This window comes from Aythya ferina (assembly GCF_964211825.1).
Source record: "Aythya ferina genome assembly, chromosome: 7".
In the NCBI taxonomy this organism is placed as follows: Eukaryota; Metazoa; Chordata; class Aves; order Anseriformes; family Anatidae; genus Aythya; species Aythya ferina.
This window is the reverse complement of record NC_140302.1, coordinates 18,699,093-18,723,850: the sequence shown is the minus strand read 5'-3', so window position 1 is coordinate 18,723,850 and position 24,758 is coordinate 18,699,093. Positions and strand designations below refer to the sequence as shown.

Genomic DNA, 24,758 nt, shown 5'->3' with positions numbered 1-24,758 from the left:
TGTGACACAAAATGGGTTTGTGTGTTACACCCTTCCAAAACAACATCAAAACATGCACAAAATGACTTCCTTGTGTATTTCTGTGACTTGAGGGGGACACCCCCAAATTCCTTACCAGTAATGGAAATGTCTTGCCTGGCTATACTGAAGAATTTGTTGGAAGAACTGACACACGAGGTATAGCTAAGAGTTCAGATGTCACTGAATGGAAATAGCTTTCTCCAAGGCATAACCTAAGAGTTAAGTATGAATAAGCAAAAATAAAGACATGCTTTTAAAAAGACATTATTGGCTTTTGGAGCCTCAATTCCTTTCACATTGAAATAGAAACATGTAGGGCCACTTCAAGAAAATGTCACCTAATAACCTAGCAACAAATTGTCTTTCTCTAGTATTTGGATTTCACTTGATTTATTTTATTTTTTAAATTGTTATTTGAATAAAAATTCCACAGTGTTTCTAGAATCATACTTGTACTGATGAAAATTGAGTGCTATTGTATTGATGAAAATTGAGGCCAGTCCAACAGCAGCATTCACGTCTATATATCAACATTAGGTGTGTTTTTTTTTTTTTTTATTTTTTGAGGAGCAAAAATAGTGTTGTAAGAGGCTTGCTGGGCCCCTCCCTCAATCATATGTATTCTTGGGACTGCCAGGAAAAGTGTTATGGTGTGACTTTCAGCCACCTTGATTCTGGTGTAATGACAGGGAGACTGAGAAATCCCAGTAACTTCTACAGCTCAAGATGATAGAGCTGGGGATGCGTTCCCAGGGTTGTTGAATGAGAAATATTTGCCAGCTTTCAGTTAAGCAAGAACAGAACAGTGAACCTGAAGTAAAACCCTGATTCAGAATCTCCCACGTTCCAGAAGAAGAAAATCTGCAGTCTTTAGAAATGCAGGTCAAAAACTCTGGATCTGAGCTTCCTAAAAACTTGGAGGTGCTCCAGTCTCAGTCCCAGCTCCAAACTGTACAGCTTGAGCCAGACTCTGCAAAGAATCAAGTAGCGTAGAACAACTGGTTACAGCTGCCATGAGAAAAGGGCCTGATGCACATGTTAGAAATCTCACAGTGGTAGCTTTTTCCCTGTTAGGTGACATTAAGTTCTAAAAGCACAATTAATAAATGATTTCTTTGGGTTAGCTGATTGTGGCATTTTCTGCGCAGCGTAGTGGCAAGCCAGTATAATGTACAATTCATCTGCACTTTGCCATCCCTTAAAAGTCAGTTGTGATTTTGAAGCTCAATGCATATTTGACTAAATAAAAGCTGCATGAAGAGGCAAGGGGAATAGGCAGTTCTCAGTTAAATTTGCAGCTGCAGAGACAAGACACTTTTGTTTTTTGTCAGCAAGTAAGTGTAACACACAAAGCCAGATATCGAAGGATTGGACTATAGGATGTTCAGTTGTTTCCCATTTATGTGAGAACAACAGTAACATCTCCCCGTCTTTCCCACAGGAATCAGATGATGAAGATGGATTGCCAAAGAAAAAGTGGCCGACTGTGGATGCATCTTATTACGGAGGCCGAGGTGTTGGTGGAATTAAGAGGATGGAGGTATTTGGGTTTTACTTTGCTGTTATAAAAATCAATGCAAATGTGCTTAACTTTAATAATGTGTTTGTGTTTAAAAACAAAACCCACACACCTACTTCATTGGAGTAGAGGCTGAGATTTAATTAAGGCTTGTCCACCTGATTGCACCTGACATCCAAGTATCAGACATCAATCTGGCACATTTGCATGAGTAATTAATTGAATCTAGCATTATGAGCAGGAGAAAATTTGCAGGTTAAGAAATGGGACAAACACCAAAAGAAGTTCTGAGTTACTGAATCTAACTCTTAAGTCAATGCAGTTGGCTCCAGTTCTCTTGTCTGCTGCAGAGTTATGCTGGTTTGGAATCACAGAATTGCTAAGTTTGGAAGGGACCTCTAGAGATCATCTAGTCTAAACCCCAGCTCAAGCAGGGTCACATAGAGCACGTTGCACAGGATTGCCTCCAGGCATTTTTTGAATAGCTCCAGAGAAGGAGACTCCACAATCCCTGATCCAGTGCTCTGTTACCCTAACAGTAAACAAGCTCGTCTTTTTTATATATAAGGGAAAAAAAAAAAGTAGTATTTTAGGATGTTGTCTACCCAGTTCCTGGCTAGAAGCAGTTGGTTTTGAGAATTATAAACAGTGACTTTTTTTTTCAGTTGAGCATTAACAAAATGAACATGCACAAATTTTTATCCTTCTGGTTGAGTAGTCCCATGGTTCCCGTGTTGCCCTTCAGAGTGGGATAACATTTCTATTTGAGCCAGACTACAAAAGCAGAATTTCAGGTTGAGATAAGTAGTGTACGGTACGTGAGGATAAAGTTACTGTCCCCTTCTGTGGCTGTGCATTTGGAAGAGATGTTTTTAGTAGTGAGCTACCCATGAGTCTGAGGGCTGCTGCTTTTAAGAAGACAGTCCAGTCCTTCTCCCTGACCCTTTTTTAGTTTTTGAACTAATCAGAATAAGGCTGTTTATAAATGACTGCCTTTCTGCAGCTAGTGCTGCTGCCTGCTTTTAGGGTGAGTCAATGGGAAGCAAATTACACCTGTGTTCTAGCAGAGCAGGGCTTTGTATTTCACTTGAAAGTAAGTTAATCTGCCCTAGATGTTGCAACTTCCCACAACACCTTTAGTTGCCAGAAGGTGCAATGCTGGTAGTTCAGACTGCTTTCACGAGAAAATATTTGACTCTTAAATGCGTATCTGATTACAGTGACAATTGGGTACCTACATAAATCTGGCTTTTTGCTGGATCTATTTGGACTACCTGATTTGGATTTGGATTACCTGATGGAACTAGATTAATATCTGCAAAAAGCACCTGCTTAGGGGAGGGACCACAGAAATGTCTGTACTTACAATGTGCTCTCCTGGCTTTAGGTGCGGTGGGGAGACAAAGGATCAACAGAGGAAGGAGCAAAACTGGAAAAACCCAAAAATGCTATTATTAAGCTGCCAGAGCAGGAGTATGAGCCATGGGAACCCAAGCCCAAAAAGCCCCACGTGAGAAAACTGCCTTCTCAGCGGAAGTGGTACACTCCAATCAAGGTAATGAGTCTGCTCCTTGGTTTGACAAAATCTTACGTCCTACATGCTACTACATCCTGCCTCCATAGTGCAGCCCTTCTTATGGTGGATCTGGTAGAGCTTGTATATAGAAAAGTGGCCTCAACTTTGCCCACTTGTTGGAACGTGTTGCACCAGGCCCTGTGTTGCCACAGTTTTTGGGGGTAGAGGGGCGTGTTGGAGGGCAGGAGCAGAAATCTTCCTGCTCTTAGCTCACCCCTTTTTGGAAATTCTGCACTGACTGGGTCGCAACAGCGGATATCTCAGCTCTTCTGGGAAAGGTCCCAGCTGTATGCTCTTTCACGGCAACATAGAAGGAGGATCAGATGGAGTGCCCTGTCCTTGCTTCAGCTGCAATGTGGCTAAGGCCTGGGGTTGGGATTCAGCTCTCTTCCCTTCTAGTTCAGCCACAAGATGTAGTGTTTGATTTTGGGTACGTCACTCAGTCTCTCCGTGCTTTTTCATCCTCATTTCTCCTGTGTCATTATAGTATCTGATGTCTCCCCATCCCTAATGTATGTATCCTCACACAACCCCAGAGCTGTTATCTCAGCTTACAGCTAAGGAAGCTGGAGGGCTCGTGTCGATGGAGGCAGGAACATACCACACTCATCCCAGAAACCTGTGGCCAAGTCCCAAACCAGTGCTTTGTGGGTGCAGGAATGAAGTTCCACCTTCCCCATCCTGCTGTGGCTGGTTCACAGATGGGTTTAACAGTGCTTGAATTTATTGGCTGGAAAGTACCTGTGAATTTTGATGCCTGCCTAAGTCTAGTGGCTGTTTATCTAATACAGAACACTTTCATTGTTCTGCGTGTTGCTAATATAACTCCATAAAGAGGTACAGTTAGGTGCTGTTCACATTAAACTTGTCATCTTCAGTGAATTTTGAGCAGGGTGAGTGTGGCCCACTGTGTATAAGGTATGTGTTACCACATTGAGGTCTCTATTCTGGCTCTCTGGCATGCACGGGGCAAAGGCCAAGGACCAATTTTCATACAGTTTGATACAGAAAGGCTGCATCAGCTCAGCTGTAGTTTAATTTCATGTTATCCCAAGCTTTCTTGGTCATCTCATGTGATTTTTATTTCAGGGCAAACTTGATGCACTATGGGCTTTGGTTCGACGCGGCTATGATCAAGTCTCTCTTATGAGACCACAGCCAGGGGATAAGGTAAGGTGTCACAAACAAATTGTCATTCCATTTCCCTGTTAGGAGTATCAGTGTGCTATCCTTCTCCCTGCTTTTTTTTTTTGTGTGTGTGTGAAAACTTGTCTTTTTATGTTACCCCAAGGCTAAAAATTTGTCATGAGAACCAGAGATTTCAAAATGAGCTAAAATGTTTGCAGTGGCATCTGTTTAAAAGTATTGCCCCAAAAGGTCAACAGCGATATCTCCACTGTTATGATTTGAGCAGACTGAGGTGGAAGCTGACCAGCTTTGGTAGCATCTTTCTCTCTTTCATTAATGTAAATTCTTAGCCTCGCTTTCCTGCACACATCTGTTGGAATCAAAGAAAAGGTTCTCTGGTGGACTGCTAGTTTTGTAAAACTACTACTGCATATTAAATTCAACATCATATTTCTGAAGTTTGGTAGGAAGGATAATGGCTTTTCAGATTTGATAATAAAATTGATTGCTAACGAGAAACTATGAACAGTACAGATCATGAAGAAATAACCTCTAGCAAAGTTAATGGAGAAAAAAATTTCCTTGGAACTCTGAGCAGAGATGCATCTCTTCTCCATATCTTGTATGGAGGCATAGGATATCTCCTGTCTTCATAAAGTCAAATGCAGATCAGGAATAGATTCTTCTTGGGACAAAGCAGGGAGTTTGTGCCTCTGAGCCACACAGCTGTCTGCCTGCTGCTCCAGGGTCACTTGTGATACCAGGAGCTCTCTGCTTCCCCATGAGAGCCTGGCAAGTTACAGTTGTCTATTGTGCTGTCCTGGAGGAAAAACTCCATAATAGTTGAGTGCTGCTGCTTTTTTTCTTTTTGCCTTCAGATTTGTCCTTCCACAGTGGAGCTTTTAAACACAAGGATCAAGCAGAGATGATAGTATCTTTCTTCTCTGCCCCATGGCCATTCTGTACCCAGAATATGTATATTTCATCACCTTTGCTTTCGGTTGAAAGGGTTATAGAGCTACAGCAGTGGGGGCCATCAGGTGCTCTCCTGGGGTGGTTGTGGTGCAGGGGGCCTTGTGCTGGGCTTGTCTGCCTGGTTGATTTTAATCTCTGAAAACAGGCTTAAAATTAGCCCTACTTTCCATCATCTTGGGCAAAGAAGTTGCAACCCTCTGGCTTTTGGCAAAATCTCATTAGGGCTTTTTTCTAGTTATTAACCAAATGTTCAGATTTGCTGTTTAAACTGCACTGTCTTCAATTTTTCTTTGGGTGTGTGAGGGCACTAAGAGAACAAACTCAGTATCCCATGCTACTTTGTAAGATGTCCTTTTAACTTGTTTCACCAAGCTGCATTTTCATGGCAGCTGTGCTGGAGACACCTTATTTACTTTTTAAGCACGATCTAGAGCTTCTGAATAGGCTCTTTAGGCCCAGCTGTATTTTGATAGCGCTAACATTGTATACTACGAATCTATCCTCTGCCTTTTACTCGCTTGGCTGTTATGTTTCTATGGGTGCAGAGCACAACAGAGCCTCTGTTAGCCTGCGTGGCTGAGAAACATGCAGGGGCTGGCTCAGAACAGGGATGCTCAGTTACTTGCTTTCCAGCTCTGCTGCAGGGAGGACGGGTGACTCAAAAGAGGCTATGTAAAGCAGAGCAAGCTGAAGGATTATTGTATCAGGGCAAACATTAGAAAATCAAACGTACATCTGGGAAATAGGGTGGAAAGAATCCTATTGAGCCAGATTTGGTGGAAGAATAGAATAATCTCTGTTCCCTGGTCTGTGAAATTAACTAAAGCTGAAGAAAATTGAATGGGAAACAAGAAAATAACTGGACATCATTCTGCTGTATAAATAAAGAGCATCACAGGCCTGTGTTTCATGGAGAAATCTAGCACAGAAGAGCAAGGCTATGGATTGTTCAGTGGACTTTTCCAATTCTTTTTGACTTTAGATTTTGGTGAGGAGGGATTGCATGAGTATATTTGAGTATATTGCATGAGTATATATGAGTATATTGCATAAGTATGCATACTCATGCATACTTACCTGTATACACACGTGCGCATCCATACATCCTGGCTAAAGGATAGGTGGAGGGCTGTAGGGAGCTGGAGGAGCCGGGCTGCCCCAAGAGCCCATGCAAGGATGTGGTCACTCCCGCCCAGATGTGCAGGAGTGAGGTGGTCAACAGGCTTTTGGTTTACTGCTGCTACTTACGGAGGCATGCATTTTCAGTGCGATGTTGTTCCTTGGTCATCCCAAGGCTGCTACCCCTCTCTTCTACCAGTGATTTGGGGCTTAGAGCACCAGTGGTCACTGCCTTATGCAACTCTTGTGGCTCAACAGAGGGGTTGACAGCTCTGAGGTGGTCAGGTGAGCTACCTGTGGCTTGGGATACTTGCTCGGGTTGCCCTTGCTACCTTGAGGGCTTCTCCCATCACTCTGTAGTGATGTCCTTCTGTATCAAGGCATAGGTTTGCCATACCCACTGGTGGGGCCCTCTAACTGAAAAGTGCAGCATCAGGTCTGAGTCGTACAGTGTGGGCAGATATAAAAGCTCTTCAGTCTTCTAGGAATACATTTAGGAATCTCCTGCTACTGAATGAGGGTTCCTTTATACATGTTCTTCAAAGCAATGCTAGCTTGGGATGCCCCCAGGCAATGGCATGTGGTGATGGTTTCTTATTTGATTTTTTTATTCTTTTTTCCACATATAATATTTGTTTTCCTTGACAAAAGGAGACTCTGGTTGCCAATGAGGAATTTACTGACGGAGCTGGAACATGGCCCTGCAGTAGCCTTGGTGCCAACACCACTGGTGGGACCAGCAGGACCAGCTGTGTTGACTGCTTCTCCTCTGCTTCCCCTGTGAAATTCAGGAGTTTGTGATCTTGCCAGCGGGCTGCTATAAAGATTAGGGTTTGGGAAATAGGCATACATGAATATCTCAAAGTATTTAATAGAAGCCCCAGCAGCTGGAGGGGCAGGGGCAGGGTTATTCAGGCAGGTTCTCAGTACTCTGTGCAAAAGGGAGCTTTTGAGCTGCTCTTCTTCAGCCTACTGGATCGAAAGTGGGTGTGTTAACAATGCCATCAAATATACATTAAGAGTTCCGATATGTACAGAGAGGAAGGTGAAATGCTTCTTTCAAATGGTCTGCTTAGCTGCTGCTTTCAGCAAATCCATTCCATTTTGCATTTCAGCACATACTGTCACAGGAAATTCTCAGCAGTTTGGTTTACCAAAAACCTCAGCTAAAAAAAGATACTGTCCCCCCTCCCCTCCCGCAAAATAGCTCTTGTTTACTTAAAGCTTTAGAAAGTGATCCTACTTTTGTCACTGAAAATTACCTGCAGCAGTGAGAGAGAGTGTAGACTGGATTTTGCTGTCACTGTTACCCTTGTATACCCATGGGACTGTACTCAGAAAAAAAGTAATGCTTTACCAGTCTAACCTTTGGTTAGCATTTGCAAAATCTATTTTTGGGGAAAGGGACTAGAAGCAGACTGTGGTACAAAAATTGGATTTTTTTTTTCCTATTTATTCCCCCCAAACTGAACATAAAAAGGCTGTGCTTCATTCAAAAATTTAACAAACTATGAGTGGCTGCTCACGCTGGAAGCCAGGACTTGTGTCCTTTCAAGTTCTACATACAGATCCACTGCATGACTTGGAGTAAGTCGTGGCAACTGGGATTTTAAACACAAGGCTTTGAAATGAGGAGATGGGTTCCTTATTCTGTGCATCCCTTTCAAAGCAATTACTCTTAAGCTGGTGTGTTTGTTAATGTTCAGAACATCTGAATATTGTCAAATTTTGAGTGATTCTTAGTAAAGCTGACAATGGATTATAAGTGCCTTAGTTTTCCCAACTGCAAAATAATCTTGAGAACACAATGTTTGCCTTCCTTACAGCTGTGAGGTTTAATTAAGTCCTGACAGGCACTTGGGACTCCTCAGACGAAAGGTGGGACACCAAGCCTATCGGTTATTAATGACTTGTCATTATTTTCTGGCTACTACCCACAGGTGGTCAGTGGTTTGAAAGCAGCCCACGGGAATGGCAGCACCCGCCTGTCACTCTACACTAGCTGCTCACTTACCAGTGCTAGTTGGAGCTCAGACTAATTACTGCTTTTCAAGCCTGGGTAATGGCCTTTAATAGGTTTCTCTGCAGATCAGAGCTGTATTGTAATTGCCCAAGTAGCAATTGGCAGATCTATGGGGGTGCTGGAAAAGCAGCACTGTTCTCCTTCAGACTGTATGCTGTAGGAGATGTATGCTGTTTGAGGGTTTTTCTCCATATCTTTAACCTTCCTGGAGCCAATTATCTTCATAGATAGAAAGAGAATTCTATCTGAAGAATTCAGGAGACTGGGACATTGCCACAGTAGGGTGATCTTTGTCACTTTTGATGAAAATAACACATGTAGCCCCTACCTGACTTATTTTTCTTTTGGCAAAGGAGACCAGTATTTGTAAAGTTAATTCCTGCTATAAGAGACATGGTATGGGGGGGAAGCTCCCTGGTGCAGGGCCTGTGTCCTAATGCATGGTTCCCAGGATACGCTGAGCACTGCAGCTGGAAACATAATCAGTGACTAATGAGTTTCCTGTCCTGTAAGAAGCCCACATACTGGCACTACCTCTCACTTGTGCCAAGTTCATGTTATTTCTGTCGCAGAAGAAGGGCTTACAAATGGGCTTTTTGGTAGATGCTGCCTGTCTGCCCCCATGCAGATCAGTGGTGTGTCCAGGGCTTTGGGAGCCACAGGCACATTCTGCAGCAACCACTGAAAGAGGCTCTTCCGAAGGTTGGTGCAGATCCCAGGGCTGGTGCTACTCAGCATGGGCTGCACAGCAGAATGAAGAAGGATTGGCATTGTGATTAAGACACTGAGCTGTGTCTTCAGATACTCTGGCTTTACCTGATGTAAGTTGCTTTATGTCTGTTGTACTGTAATTCCCCACCAATAAATGAGATTAAGTTCTAGGTCAGTGAGACTGCGCCTGTCAGCATTTTGAGCGTTTCAGAGATTGGCTCTGTTAGGTAGATAGGGTGGTGATACTCTATTACTCTTAAAGCATATGTAAGTTTGATACTTTGATTTTTTTATTATTTTTTTTAAGGCAAAGGAACATGTTCATTAGATCTGATTCTCAGTGCTTATAGGGAACATGACCCTGGGTTAAGAACCAGTGGCTTATTTCCTTGCTAACTGTGACCTTGATGTGTCTGTCGTTGGTGGATGTCATCAAGATTTTCTAGGCAGGACTGCATTGCTGCTCTAATAATACTTGGAATAGAACGTGTGAGCTGTACAGGCCTGGCTTGAATTCAGTTGAGTATTCTTGGGTTTAGGAGGAGTGCCCTTTGATCAACGCTGAACCCCATGTTGCCTTCTTTCACACTGCTGGGAAATGCATCCCTCATTGTCTTCTGAGTTGGGTAATAGTCCAGAACTTAACCTAACCAGCCTTTCTTAGCTCTCTGCTTACGTACTTCTGTTAGCTGTGAAGGAATCTGATTCCCCATGTGGAGAATGAGTAATGCCATGACTTTAAAGATGCCTTAAAGATGTTTGAGTTCTAGAAATAAAATTGCTGTGATATATTAATACTGTTATTCATTCTAAGTTTATTATACAGAATGTTAACTAAAGATGAAAAGGTATTGCATCATTGCTGTCTACAGAGGAGCTGTAATTCTGGATGCCTCTGTTCTTGTATAATCTATTGTGGTTCATGTTGTGGTACCAGAGGACTACCCAAAATCACTGTCTGCTATTGTATGTGGGTAGCACAAAGATACTATGCGACCTGAGAGCTTATAAGCTATATTTGTTAAGTTACTTAATCTTACTTTGAACATAAACATCAGGTAAGTATCAAAATCCTCCAGACTTCTATGGCAGTTTTAGTCTCAGATAGGAAGCCAAGTTCTGTGCATTTGCAGCAAAAACTTTGGTATTTTCTACAACATTTTAAGGTCTTTCTGCTTTTTTTTTTTTCACATTAAATATTTTTTTCTTCTCTGCTTTTTGGGTTATTTCTAGGGAATATAATTACATAAGTACAAACCTCAGTCTTCACTGGCTGATAACTTTCAGGAGTGGGGTTCATAGAAATTTTGAAGTGAAGCTCACAAAGTAGTGTCCCTTCTTGCAATGATAAAGACTGGGCACTCTGAGTGTTGAATTTCCTTAGGGGTCTGAGGAAAAATGAAAGTGTACCTATGTTTTATGTTTTTCTTGTTGTTGTTTTGTGCTTCTGAGGGGATAAGTCATTACCTCTGGTAAACTGGGACTAGGGTGTATAGCAAGAATTTGTGTGAGCGATGGCAATCTCACTTGTGGAAGAGCTTTGTCTGCTTCAAAGTGCAGAACTGGTACTTGATAGACTGATCATGCTGCATAGGGGAAGCGTGGCAGGGACAGTTTTTCATAGGGTGTTAGGTCTCTATAGTGCACTACAAATAGGAAGGAAAGTTCCATGTTGGGACTTCAGAACCTGAACTGCTTCACTGGTGTGTTCATTCCTAGAAATAAGATGTCTTTGTCCCAAGGGGCTCTTCCATCCAGCTTAACATAGGAGCTTTGAGGCAAGTAGAGGTTTTCTGTGCTTTCAAATTATGCTAATACTGATAATGAATTGTAGTAGTCATCCTAGGAGGGGAAAGTCCTTGTGAGATGAGCACAGAGGTAATGTGAAAATTGCAATTTTACCATCTACTTGTCCTAGACAGCAGCAGAGCCTCCTAAGGGCCAGTTACTCAGAGAGGGCTTGGGCATGCTAATATTTGTTTCCAAATTTTAAACAAAGAGGCAATTTATCTTCACAGTGGGCCCAAGTTTTATGTTTTTGTCTAAGTCAAGGAAAATTAATAGCCATTTTCTCTAGAAAGCTCTCAGTCTCCAACGTTATCCTATATGCTGGGTGCATAAAGAGCCTAGTGCTCTTCCTCTCTGTATATCACAACCTAAATCTGGCTCCTGCAGAGACGATGAAACAATTCACCCTGGAAAGCACAGTGACAATTACAGTTGGAGCAAGACCACTTGTGGTCCTTTGTGGCCTCCTTTGCTCCTCCCAGCAACCCGCTGACACCTCAAGGTTAGGCCTGTCATGCCCAACAAGTATTTGTTGCTATTGTTGCTATGCTCCAAAGCCCTCTGTGTTCTAGGTGATGTGCACATGCAACCTCCTTTTCCCTGAAAATGCTAAGGAAATGAGAAAAAATCTTTTGCAAACTAACCGCTGTTTTTTCCCTTGAACCACATTCTAGTCTGGTCAGCATTCAAGTGTGGAAATGTGTGGTGCTGTGGTTGAAACAAGGGATGTGAGTCACGAGTCCTGAACTTGTATGTACCAGTTTTTTTTCCCAAGTTTCTGCCTGACCTTGGGTAGACGATACAACCTAGCAGTGTCTCTTCTCACTTCCTCTACTTTAGGAGCTTCATCCGTAAAAGTTGGCAGCCAAGAGGAAGGCAGCAAATTGTGCATCATGAGTGCAGGTTTAGGTTTGACTTAAGCAAGATATTTCTGTCAGGTTTGGATGGGGTTTGGTTTAGCATTACTATATTTGGAAATTGGTAGCGAACATAAAGGATGACTGATGGACCATTACTTTGTTTATGCTTATTGTCATCCATTTCTATCCCTTTCACCATTTCAGCTTTTTAGGGCTCAGAATTGACAGACCTTCTTATGCTTTGCACTGAGAGCTACTTCAGCCACAACCTCAGCAAGGTCCAAGACATGTGATGTTTTGTACATTCCTGCAAGATATCTTGTGACTCTGGCCCTTCTTTCAGGAGGTGTCTGTAGTCCATTGCTGCATTTTCTTTCTAAGGCAAGGCTGGAAAAAACATGCAGCTTCCTGCTGAGTGGAGCATGATGCAAATTATTTAATAGTCCTGACTTCTTTACTGGGATAGGTTTTCCATGTCTAACACCTGCTGTGTTGTTCTTTCCTCCTGTTCTTAAGCTGGAAAAGTGGTAGCAGGCATGTGAGAGACGGGTTGTATGGATATGCTCATCATGAAGTTTATTTTGCTGAAGGTCCCTGATCCTAGCTTAAAAGAGCCAATTTCTCCATCTGATTCCTGTCTGATTTCTCCTGGTGTAGGTTGGAAGTAGCCCACTTCTCTTCCATGTGCTCTTGCACTGACTTTGAACTTGAGTAGATTTCTCCTAGAGGACCCCTTCCTGATTTTAAGCAATGCCCTGCACAGATTGAGCTGTGAGGTGGGAGCAGTGTCTGCAGGTGTGCATGTCATGTTGGCCTGTAAGCAGTTTTCTGCTGCTTCTTGGATCATTCTTGTGCCTTTGAATTCATCTTGTTGTAATTTTCAATTTATTAGATGTTTACCTACAGCTATTGTAAGGCACTCGCTGTTACCATATGAGTGATTTATAGCCCACAATATAGTGATTTTCTTCCCCTCAGATAGCTCCATCATAAAAGGAGGGACCAAAAGTGATATCATTTTGCAGGTAAAGATGCCCTATAATACAGTGGATAAAGAAAGGGATGGACTAGATTCTTATTTTTTTTTAAAGCAGTGGTGAAGAATAAGTATATTGTCATTGTTGGACTCCACTTCTTTAAAATCTTTTAAAATCCTTTTCCATTCAGTCAACCCCACTTTCTCTTACCTGTAAATAGTTTTGGACTGACACCACTTTAGGTAACAATTCTGAGCTGCCAAATATATCACCATAAAAGTCACTGACAGGAGAGGACCTGTCAAACTAGAGGATGTATACAGAGCCAAACTCTCATACAAACAGATATTTTATGGTAATTATATTGTTTTGATTTGAGGTCTAATAACCAAAAATGGCTACATACAAAAAATAATTACATGTTAGTTATTGGTGTTTAATCTGTTAACAACAACGTCATTTAAGAATTAAAATTTAATCACCATTAATTATAACTAGAAATTAAATATAAATTACATATTTATTCAACTGAAAGCATGACCAACCACCAAACTGCTGATACAGGAATCCCTGACAATTCTGATACTTTATTTTTCAACTCAAAAGCAGTATCTCAGTCCCAAATATAAGACGGGTAGTTAGTAAAAGTTATTGGACTGTGTTTGAAAACAGGGCAGGGTTGGGTTTTATGTGACAAACTGTTTCAGTGGCTCACTAATTTCTAGCCTGTGTGCTGCAGGGTAATCAGTGCAATTCCCAGGAAATCCGTGAAGGTTTTAATGAGCCATGACATGTTCAGCACGCAGTCAGCATGAAGCAGTGCAGTGCAAAGAAGCTTTTGGCAAAGGCTGCTTCACGTAGATCCTGGCTGCTGAGGAGCCAGCTGCTAATCCTGATACTTGCCCAGCGGACTTGAGTAGTGGGAGCTCTGTACCTCCTTGGTTAGGCTCTTTGTATTAAAATAAATAAATAAATAAATTACTATCTATAATCTGCCTCATTCACAAATAGATCTAGTAGAACAGCTTTCAGTACTGTTGCTGGTTAGGATATTCAGTGTAGGTATTTCTACTAAAAAGTCTTTATTCTTTTAATCACTGCCCTCTAATGTCTCCAAAATTAAACTTTCTTTTGCAGAAGTCATTGATCTTAAAAGTGTATACCCCATCAGTTTCTGGGTGTTTGGGTCAAAACCTTTACTTAGATAAAGTGATTGTGACTCTTTGTAGATGCTAGCACTTCAACGTATTCCTTTGCCTTATGGTTTGAAGTTTTAGCATTCCTTTTACTTTTACTGTGCTTTCCTCTCCTGAGTTTTTAGCTCACATAGAAACTTGGATCTGTTCTGTTGAGTTTTAGAACTCCACTTTTGCAATGAACTATTGATATTTAGAAAGTAAAGCTAAATGCTAATGAAATAAACACTAATGAAAAAGTCATTATATATATATATTAATTTTCATGGTCCCATATTTTGGACCACTTTGTGAGGATCTCTAAACTTGCATTTTAGAGCAATTAAGCTTTGCAGGCATGTTCTATTTAATTCATTCTAAACCATAAAGGCAAGTATCATATTAATCCAAAATAAAGACTAAGATGTTTCAGTAAATATTTAATTGAAGCCAATTCTTCCGCAGTCATATACCCCCTCAGCTAGTCAAAATTGTGGCACTGAGAGTCCATAAGCAAAAATGAGGGTGAATGGAAACCCAAGTTAAGTTTATAATGGGAAGGATATCTTTTATTAGGTCAACTAATACAGCTAGAAAGAGGAAACAGGCTGACCTTAGTGTGTACAAACATTCCATCGTGCACAGATAAAAGTGGATTTGATTTTTTTGCTAAATATCAATGTGTTTATTGTAATAGACGGAGAAAAGTGACAGTTGCTGGCAGATGGGGTGGATTTTTGAAACACTTTTTTCTGAAATGCTCTTATTATCATGGGTGAAGAGACTTGCCTATGACACTGAATTGCCTGGGTCCTTTTAACAGAATTGTTCCTTTCTATCAGAACCTTGCTGAGTAGTAGCTAAAAATTTTGAGGGGAACAAGCACTGAGGAGTGATATACTGAGCACTATGATGAAACTAGTCCAGAAACAAGATGCAGTGGCTTTCAAGAGGTTCCTCCCTTCCTCCCCCCAAACCACACACAAAAACACTTCCTAGGTGGTCGAGGAGGCATTGCCTAGAAGTACAAAGTGCCTGAATTGCACATGTGATTGTTACACTGGGATAAAAGCTGGAGCTGGGACAAGGGCAGATCCCGCTGCTTCAGTATTTGTACTTTTTGAAAAGCCAATTTGGCAAGCAGCGTAACAAGAGCCTAACAAGTGGATGGACATATGGGGAGGCAAAATAATTGTGCATTAGGAAGACTGTGCAGATGTGAGCTGAAGCAAGGGCGTAACTCCATATGGCACATTGTTGACCTTCGGTTGGTGCCTGAATGACAGTAACGCCGTGCGGGTCGCAGCATCTGAGGGTTGCTGTCCTGGGAGTGGGGCTGAAACCAGACAGAACTGGATTTACGCAGATCATCTGCTTCGTAGACAACAAAGCAGCTACTCACAGCTGTTGTGCCTGCGATCACCATCATATTACTGCACCTTGCAACTCAGAACCCCTTCCCTAAAGTACTTGGTGTATACAATGCTCCTAGAAAAAAGATGCTTCTCCTTCCTTCTGTGCAAGGAGAGCAGAGGTACAGGATACTTTTGGATTAAAGTCTTAGTATTTCTGTGGTTTAAGAGACTTCAAATGCATTTGAAGAGGAAATTACTTAATCCTTTCAGACACAGTGTTAAAAATCTTGTGGTTACTTTAAGAAAGAGCTTATTTGAGAAACAGTCACAATTTTTTTGAAGCTAATCCCAGAGGGGTGTGCCTGCTAGGCAGAATTGCTGTGGCATTTTGTTTTTAGGATAGTATGATGAGTGCAGGGCTTAATTCTTCAATGCTGAAATCTTTTGAAATATACCAGAGAAGTTCAAACTGGCTTACGATTTATTGTCACTTGTTCTTCCCTTTCCCTTTTGGCTGTTAATCCTAACCCTAGCTAAAAGTTTGGCCTCAATTTATCAATGGCTGCTTGAAGTACTCAGGAGGATTTGCTCCAGTGTTCACCAGAAGTCTTTGATGTATGAGATTGTAGGGTAACGCTGGTAATCTTTTGTGAGGAAGTGTCACAATACATACATCGATCATCCGAGCCTCTGTCTGTCAGACTCTCCCAACCCAACCGTATTTTTCATGACACAATGCGGCGCATGGCCTTTAAATTACCCATCTGTCTGACAAATCAGTGAGTGTGGCAGAAACTGGCAGCAGTTTGACGTCGCCTATCACTTTAACTGAAGTGAAAGTAATGCAAACAGATTTATGGGATCCCCTTTGATTATAGACTATGAATATATTTGGAATTGATGTCTGGGGGAAAGACAACAGAGAGGCTGGAAAGGCTTGTAGGCAAAAGCACTAGTGCTGGGTTTGCAGCTTTGCATTTTTTTCTGGGAGATTGTTCTATTTTTTCTTGTATTTTTTTCTCCTCCCTCTATGTTGCATCTCATCTGAATACCTTTTTTTTTTTTTTTTTTTCTCCTGAATTGATTATTTGGCTGTTTTAAATTCATAAAGTTACAAATATCAAGACTGAATTTCCTTAAATGTTTTTGCAGTAGAGCTATTGAGTTTATCTGTAGCATTCATTGCCTAGCAGTAAATTGTACTGAATTCCAAAGTATGCTTTGGGTACAGCAGAGCACAGCAGAAGACAAACGACAGTTGGAGGCTGACAAGGATGGTCACTCACGGCAGTGCTGGGAAGGACTTGAGTTCTGTGACAGTGGAGCAAAGCACTGACTTGTGGTGTCTTTTGATCCAATGGTTTATCTCTGCAGAAATCACTAAGACCTGGGCTTTTGCCCACTGAGGTCTCCTTGCATCTGGCCCCAGTACAGCGTTGCCTTGAGCCAGGTTCATACGCGAAGTCTGCTGTAACAAGCCTCCTTTTTCAGAAAGAGGATTTTATCCTATTTATTGAGGCTGTTGCTTAAGTGTAGTGGTGAATTTGTGATGGTGAAAACTGGGGCTGAGAGCTACTGAGTACATCTCATGTACAGGCAACAACATGTCCATTCAAATAACTCTTGGCTGCAGCTGAGCTCTTGAAGCCCTGAGCCATCCAATCCAACTAAGTGGTAGGGTGGTACCATTTGGGCGTTATTACATTTGTTGAATCATTTTCTAGGCTCTCTGGAGCTTGCACAAGGTTCTCTTGATGCATAGCAGAAACATGTCTGTTTGCCGTTCTTCAGAAAGTCATAAAATAAAGTGATTCCCTTCTTATTAAAGGAATAGTTTCATGAACCAAAATACAGGCATTGCAAGTCACTTAACAGATGGTTGTGGTTAAGCTGTGATGGCTTCTGCCTGAATTCTGGTGGAAGCTGTGATTCAGAAACGCAGGCAGTTCCTTAAACACCTTCAGTGTTTGTTTGTGCAAAGCAGCACTGTACCAGCAGCGATCTGTCCCTGGTATGGGATCTTATATCCCCATTGTCACAGCCATGTAACTACAGGGATCACAGTCTACAGCTGTATAGCCCTGAAGGAAACTTTTATGAATCTGGAATCCTTCTCCTGATTTTTGCTTGAGAGGTGTTGGTATAACCTACAGCTGAATTTGGTTTGTTGATTCCAGCATGCAACCTAAACCTCTCGCCAGTGTTATGGCTTCGCAGGCCTTTCGAAACAATGGAGGGAAAGGTGCCTTCAGCAACATGCTTTCTAAACACACCAAACAGCTGTTTTACTTTTCCCCACCCAGTGTTTGTGCTGGAAAGAGAAAAACAGGTAACATTCCTCTCTATGCTAAACTGCAGAGGGCATCTGCATTAGGATGATTACTGTAAGAAACAAAACAGGCCTGCTGCACAAAGGAAAAAGTGCTGGCAAATGGAGTTCATCACCAATGAGGTGGGTATTTTCCTGCCTATGGTTACTTGTATGGAAACCAAGTCCCAGTTGCAATGAGGAAAATAAGTCTGTGTGCACTTTTTGATAAGTGCATAGGAGCTGTGAATGACCCTGTTCTCTATCTGAAGTGTTTATGAAGTGCTGCTGTGTTAAAATTCAGGGGCTGAGACTGGTGGGATTAGTCAGTTCACTAGGCATTTGAAGGCTCCTGTAAATGGGCAGTTGGCAGTGCCACTCGTGCATTTTCAGTCTTTACTTCCAGCCTTTGCATGTGATGATGAAAGGCCCTTCTGGCTTCCAGGTGCAGGCTGCTGCTGAGGTTGCAGCAGAGAGGTTGTTACCAAAGCGTCTCTTCCCACCTCTCCAGGTGAGGAGATGGGTACGGAGATGCCAAGAATTGTAACTCTGCACCCAAGTTTGTGTCTGCATGATTTCATGAGGCTTTCACAGCAATAGTGGACTTCTTTGTAACAAAACATGGTGGTCAATGGGAGAAGCAGGTAAAGCAGACAGCAGAGGTCCTGGTTCCTGAATGAGATTGTCCTGTAGATTTTGAAATGCCTCTGGCTGCTCCTCACAGGAAAGGCTTGGTGGTCTTTGGGGTCTGTCTGTATCTCTTCCTGTCTGGAACTTGGTTAGTGGGAACCTGTATAGAGCTTTGTTTTGGTTTAAGGAAATCCAGGTGTAGCTGTGTGTAGCCCATAGTTGTGAGTAAGATATCCTCAGCATTTGCTATTTTATTTTTATTTTTTCCCCAAACTTCATCTACTCCTGCTCCAAGATCCACAATTCTCCACCTGGTCTTGCCTGCCTGTATCCCACATCCATGCTGAAAATACACCCACTGGAGCTCCCTCTGCATAAATCCCACACCTCATAGGTTTTTATGAGGATGACAGAGAAGCCCCAGCTACATTTGGAGCAGAGAAGACAGACGTACTATCCCAGCAGTGTTGGAAACATGGACACCAGCTAGGCTAGCATCACTGTGAAAAGGAAAGCTACAGATAGTGCCTTTGCTAATGTTGTTTGGTATAATCCTGTTTTTCCCAATGAGTTTGTTTTTTTTTTCCAGCACAGCTGTGTCAGGAATGGATCTCACCAAGGCAGGCAGGACTTCGTGGTGGATCTGTGGCTTGAGCCGGGTTCTGCATGGCTCTCATAACAAAGAAGAGGGTGCATGTGAGCAAAGTCACACTGGGCTTCCTTTTGAGTTAAACCAGTCCTAGGCTGTTCTCCACAGGCAGGAGCTCTGAAACCCAAGGAAAAACATTGGACTCTAGTACTGACCTTTAGTGCAGTCTTGTCTCAATGTCACGTCTAGGATCCAGTGAATGACATTGGATGAAGACCTCTAATTGCAGCCTGGCCCCTCTGCTTACAACACTCTTGGCTAGTTGCTGATGAGTCAAAACATGTGCTTGTTATGAATAATGAATTTTTCTTGTACCTCCAGGGAAGATGCATGAACTTCACTCGGGTGAAGTCAGATGGGACCTCTGCCCCTTACAGCCCACCGCCAAAGCTGCCACGACGTGACGATGTTCCTCTCAACTATGCTCCAAGGAGCCCTTCTCCTCCCGTGTCTCTGCAGCCCCCTTCCAGGCAGCCGCCTCCTGGACCACCCCCGTCTCGAGCCCCTCCTGGACCTCCTCCTTCACGGCCACCTCCGCAGCCCATGGCTTAATACAGCAAAATCCTGATCGACAAAATATGTCTCTTTGCTGAATGCGGCATATTTATTGAGTATTGGTTTACAGTTAAAGATATCAGATTTTGTTGCTGGTCAGCAAAAAAAAAAAAAAAAAGAAAGAAAAAAAAAGAAAAAAATTGCCAAGTGTCAATTTTAGTGTATGAATATATTTATACCACACGTGCTGAGTAAACATTCAGTGGATAGATTCAGAGCTATGGGGTACAGAAACAAACCAAAATGATCATCTAGATACAGTAGCAGCTTTTATATGTATACGTTTGAAGATCTATTTACACATGACATTTGTCTGACTTGGTATGTTAGATCATACGTTAATAACTTTAGCTGGATACACGTGCATCTGTTTTGATAGCTGCCACCTGCAAGTTGGTTAAACATAGTTCTCTGAAGAATTTGCTTTTTGTTTCCCAAACAGTACTGCATCCAGATGTTAAAATGGAACAATAATTGCAAAGATAATTTCTGCCTTTAGTTCTGCAGGTGGAATTTCCATGAAATTTTTATAAGGAGGTTATAACAATAATAAGGTAAGATAAGACTATGTGCCAGTAATCTCACATATAAGAGGGGTGTCTTTCTCTGGAAAAATCAGTTTTGAGCCTGCCATTTCTAGGTATGTTTAGATTTGGTTGCATGGGGTAGTCACTGAAGGCCAGATTTTGCTTCCAGAAGTCCGAACCTAGGTTCAGCTTCATCCAAGTTCAGAAGAATTTTGAAACGTGTTTTGGATAGGTGTTTTGTTTTCATTTACAGAAAACACACTCCAAAATGGAAAAAAAACGTAAAATTTGAGCATGAATGCTACCATATGCAAACAGAATGTCATATAAATCAGGAGGGACTGATTCCATTGCTGGTTAATCACTAAAAATTTTCCTCTCGGGCTTAGTGCCAGGCAGGACTGGATCCTCTTGTGATTCAGGCGTAAATAAATCCCCCCTATAAGTAGCTTTCTTTAGATGGCCCAGATCCCAATAACATGTAGCCTTGCAGGCTACCTGTGGTTGCAATAGGCACAGTGTGGTTTGTTGGTGCTAGCTTTTTTCCCCTCTCTTCTATAAAGTTTGACTGGAGGATTTCCCAGGTCTTGACTGCTTGCCCTCAATTCTACGTGTCATCAGAAAAGTGATGGGGCACCTACACAGAGGTGGGAGTTTGACGCGGGACTGTGGGACAGCCCATGCCTAGTTTGTGTTGTGGCATCTGTGTGGGTTGTGCCCAGATCATTCCCTAGTAATCAAAGTAACACCTGAGCTTGCTTTTCTCCACCAGTACCTATCATATGGTATTGGAGAGGGTGTCTGCAAATCCCTGTGCTGGTTAGCTTAGTCATTAGCTGTGTAGTTAGGATGTTTGTAGAAATAATGTGTATGTTGCACTATGGCTCAGCATATACCTATCTCTCCATCTGTGTGTAGGTGTGGGTGTGTAGCACATCATATGAGTTATTGGCATATAGATCCAAGATAAAACATTAACTGTATCATGTAACTATTCCATATGTAAGGGCCTCTTCATGCAGTTTTTACAGGCATATAACATTGCACTGGTGTGCATAGGAACCAGGCTTACTATTTCCAGTGGAAGTCCCACTTGCAGAACACCATACCAAGCTCTCATCAGTCTGTGCTGATCACTGTGACATGCTGTGTGTATGCAGCTGAGGCTGTCAAAGTTAAACTCAGAAGAACCACAGAGCCTCTTTTCTCCTCTTGCACTGCTCTGCTCTCTTGAGTTACGCTCTTACCTCATGTATATTGGTGCAGGTAATGGAATCACACTCATGGGTGCCAGCTGGCCTTGGAACTGCTCCTAATTTAGGCCTGAGCCAGCAAAGCACTTCTGCATGCATTAATATGTCCTGCAGGTCAAGAGGAACATCCTTATGCACAAGTATTTTGCTGACCTGTGACTTCATAATCAGAAAGGAGAACTGGGATGTACTCTGCTCTCCTCATGTTTTTAGCCACTTGAAGAGGGTCTGCATAATTTGATCTCTAAGAATGGGTTTCTGTTTGGAGGAGAACTGTGTGTATGTATGTATGTGTCTGTGTGTGTGGGAAGTGTGTAGGTTTTTAATGTTTGGTTTCTCTTCCTTTACAAAAAGTTGCTCAGAGAGCAGCACTCCTATGAATGGAAAGGCGTTCTGTAGCCAGTGCAACACAGTCATCGCTTACTTATCTCCATTTCTTTCAGCTGAAAGGTGAATCTAAATGCGTCCAATTTTCTACTGCAGTTCTGGTGAAGCTCCACTTTTGACACCAGTGGAAGCAACTGGATGACTCCAGTGAGAGGGTGGGAACCTGGATATGGGGGAAGGTGCTTTTACAAGCAGAGATCACTGGTTAATGTTATTTTTGTCCTACAGAAGCCTATGTGAAGTAAACTTGCTGGATCTAAGATGTGTTGTAATGTGTACATACAGTTGAACCTGGTAGTGCCTCACATCAGCCACAAATATGGTTTAGATGGACAATGGACAATAAGCCACAAACGCTATTCAAGAATTGAAATGGCAGAGGGTAATTAAATATAATAAAAAAATCCCCCTGCTAGGGCAAAACAGCCTGTGAAGGTTATCTGCTTGTGGGATTGGAGCAGGCCTCTGCTCTGTAGATGCTAAGTCTCTTACCAACAAGTGGTGATGGGATTGTAATAATGGTGGATCTCACAAATTATGTGATACTAAAAGGGAAAATTTGCTTACTGATTTAGTATCTGCTAATCAAGTTGAACTAATGTGTCAGGAGTAAAGTTCAGCTAATGAAAAAGCCTGTGAGACAGATTCTTTGTTCTCTTGCTCCTGTATAGATCTTGAAGGGGGATCAGAGTTGTTGCAGACTTTCATCGATGTTAAAGTAGAATTTAACTCGCTTTCAGTGAAAATGCAGGTGTTGGCTTAGGGAGGACTCTCTGCAATCAAACTTCCAACACACCTGTCACTTGTAGTTCTGGAAAATATCCTCCTTTGCTACAAATAGGAAGCCTTGCAGATATAAATTACTTATAATTTCTGCATAATGTACAAGTGAAGCAAGAATAGGAGTGATCTGGTGATTCCAGGTGATCAGATCTATGTATGATAAAGCAGAAAGCACCAAGAAATTGAAAATTAGGTTTAGCATAAATGGAGTTCCCAGCATCTTCACTATATTAAAATTTAAGCGTGTGGTGGATAACTCAAAGTTTTTGGTGCCCCCCACCAGCTTCTATGATGGCAGCACTGCAGGTTTAGGTGATAGTTTGCTGGTAATGTGGGAAGAAAAGAAAGTGAATCTGGCTGAATTACCTTTGAAATGTAAATACCGCACTGGCTACATTAAGGCCTTTTGGTTTTGTAGAAATGTGCCTGGTTACAATGATCTCAGGCACTATAACAATGCAGTAAGAGAAAACAGTTGCTATTTCAGATTCTCGAGCTTGATCCTTACCTGGTGTATGGTATCCTTACCTATGTAAATTAACATAGGCCAACTGAAGTCAAGGCAGTAATATTGGTGTGTATCAGCTGAGAGCTGGCTCAAAATAAGAGAAAGAAAAAAAATCCTTCTAACTGGCTTAAGATTTAACTATGTTTGTTTTGATATGCATGTATATCATTTTTGATTACAGTACTTACACTGCTAAGAAATGTTCTCATGTGGGATGATTCCCCTGTGTTTTCCAGCTCATAGCATCATTTGAAACTTAACAAAAAGTGAGCATCTAATGCTTCCTCTCATCCAAGAGAAAAATGTGGATTTGAGGGACCTTTGGCTCACACTTAGCACAGATGTGAAATGACACAAGGTGCAAAGCAGTGGGGAGGGTAACCCCAAGTGTTTAAAGCTGATACAGAACCACATTGATCAAAGCATATTTATGGCCATCTTTTAACCTCAGTGCATGCATTGCCATCTGTGGGAGTAGCCTGCAGAGCAGACAGTCCTAAATGTAAAAAGGAAAAAGAAAGGAAAATAATCTGCTCCTCATCTGAATGAGTGAGCATAACAATGAATGATATTTCATGAACTGTAGCAGTTCAAATGCATGTGCACCTGGTGCTCCTAATGCTTTTTACTCCTGTTGGTCTTTAGACAACGTGATCAATAATATGCTTTCTCTTTAATCGTTTGCTAGTTTTTATTGTTGTTATTTTGTTTTGTTTTGTTTTAAAAAAAAAAAAAAACATTTCACTGAAAAAAACAGCCCTACTTCTGTAAATATAGTTTAATTTGGAAGAGACAGCACACTTCTGGATGTTACTGCTGGACAGTTATTTATTAAAAGGGGCTTAAGGTGAATAAATACAGGTGGCTCAGGATACATGCATGCAAGTGTGATAATGCAGTATAGCATTTTCAGTTCTCGGTAGTTTTGGGAAAGGGGAATTTTAGGGTCATTCTAGTATGTTTAGAAGTTTGTTACTGATCTGATACTTTTGATACTGCAATAGATTCCTAACATTTAACACTGCTTGAAGAGATGTGTAGGTTATGATAGATTTTTCATTTTGGGGGGAGGGAATAGTGAAGGAGAAAGGTTTTTGTTTTTAAGGGAAAAACTAAACTCTGCTAAGAGTTTACTGTACTAAACTCTTAAAAAAAAAAAAAAAAAGAAAAAGAAAAAAAGAGTGTGTTTTCAGAAACAGTGGGGATGGGGGCTGACAGACAGCCAGGGAACAGAGATGAGGGACAGAGAAACCAGTTTGATTTTTGATGGACAAAGAAGTTATAAATGGGGGTGTGTGGGGGGGGTGGTATTGATACATGTGGTACCAATTTCTGTAACTGACATGCTGCTTCCATGTTATAATCATATAACCTTTATGCATTTTATGTGCCTGCTCCATTTTTCTGAGAAAACCTTGCAAATGTAATGCCTGCATGCAGATGTGGGAGATGTAGCCAACGTCTTGTAATCCAACATAATGTAGTCTTAATGGATTCAGAATCAACAATAAAAGTGCTTACTGGTTAAACACTACAGTGAATTTCATTGTAAGGGTCATCTTAAGAAGGGATAAGCTTGTCTGTACTTGGGTTTCTAATCAGCTCAACCCTCTAACAGTCAGGAGGAGTATGTGGGGTTGGGCTGCCAGAATTCCCATCCCAAGTTGCTATTTAGTCATTATATGACTAGAGACGAGGGTACATTCAGTGCTTCAGTTTCCTGAGAATTGAAATCCTTGTCTCATTCACTTGTTTTACACCTTTTTTTCTGAGGTAGGGTAGAAATGATGAGTAACTTCCACTGAAGTTGGTACTTGAACATTGATTGACACAGGGAGTAGGATGTGAGCTTATTGCTGCTATCTAACGAGAAGTCTAGTGCATAGAAACAGGAACATAAAGCCAAGCAAAATAAGATGCTAGAGCTCAAG

At 41.7% G+C, this 24,758-nt stretch overlaps 1 protein-coding gene across 2 annotated transcripts in view; it reads left to right on the top strand.

Annotated features, from left to right (window-relative positions):
- ANTXRL (ANTXR like) overlaps positions 1 to 19,553 on the top strand; it is a 50,527-nt gene extending 30,974 nt beyond the window's left edge. For both annotated transcript variants that reach the window (XM_084526100.1, XM_084526099.1), the window contains 4 exons: positions 1,463 to 1,561; positions 2,928 to 3,095; positions 4,206 to 4,286; positions 19,136 to 19,553. In XM_084526100.1, coding sequence (XP_084382226.1) covers positions 1,463 to 1,561; positions 2,928 to 3,095; positions 4,206 to 4,286; positions 19,136 to 19,366 — 579 coding nt within the window. In that variant the 3' untranslated portion in view covers positions 19,367 to 19,553. The remainder of the gene's footprint in view (positions 1 to 1,462; positions 1,562 to 2,927; positions 3,096 to 4,205; positions 4,287 to 19,135) is intronic.
- The last annotated feature ends 5,205 nt before the right edge of the window (positions 19,554 to 24,758 follow it).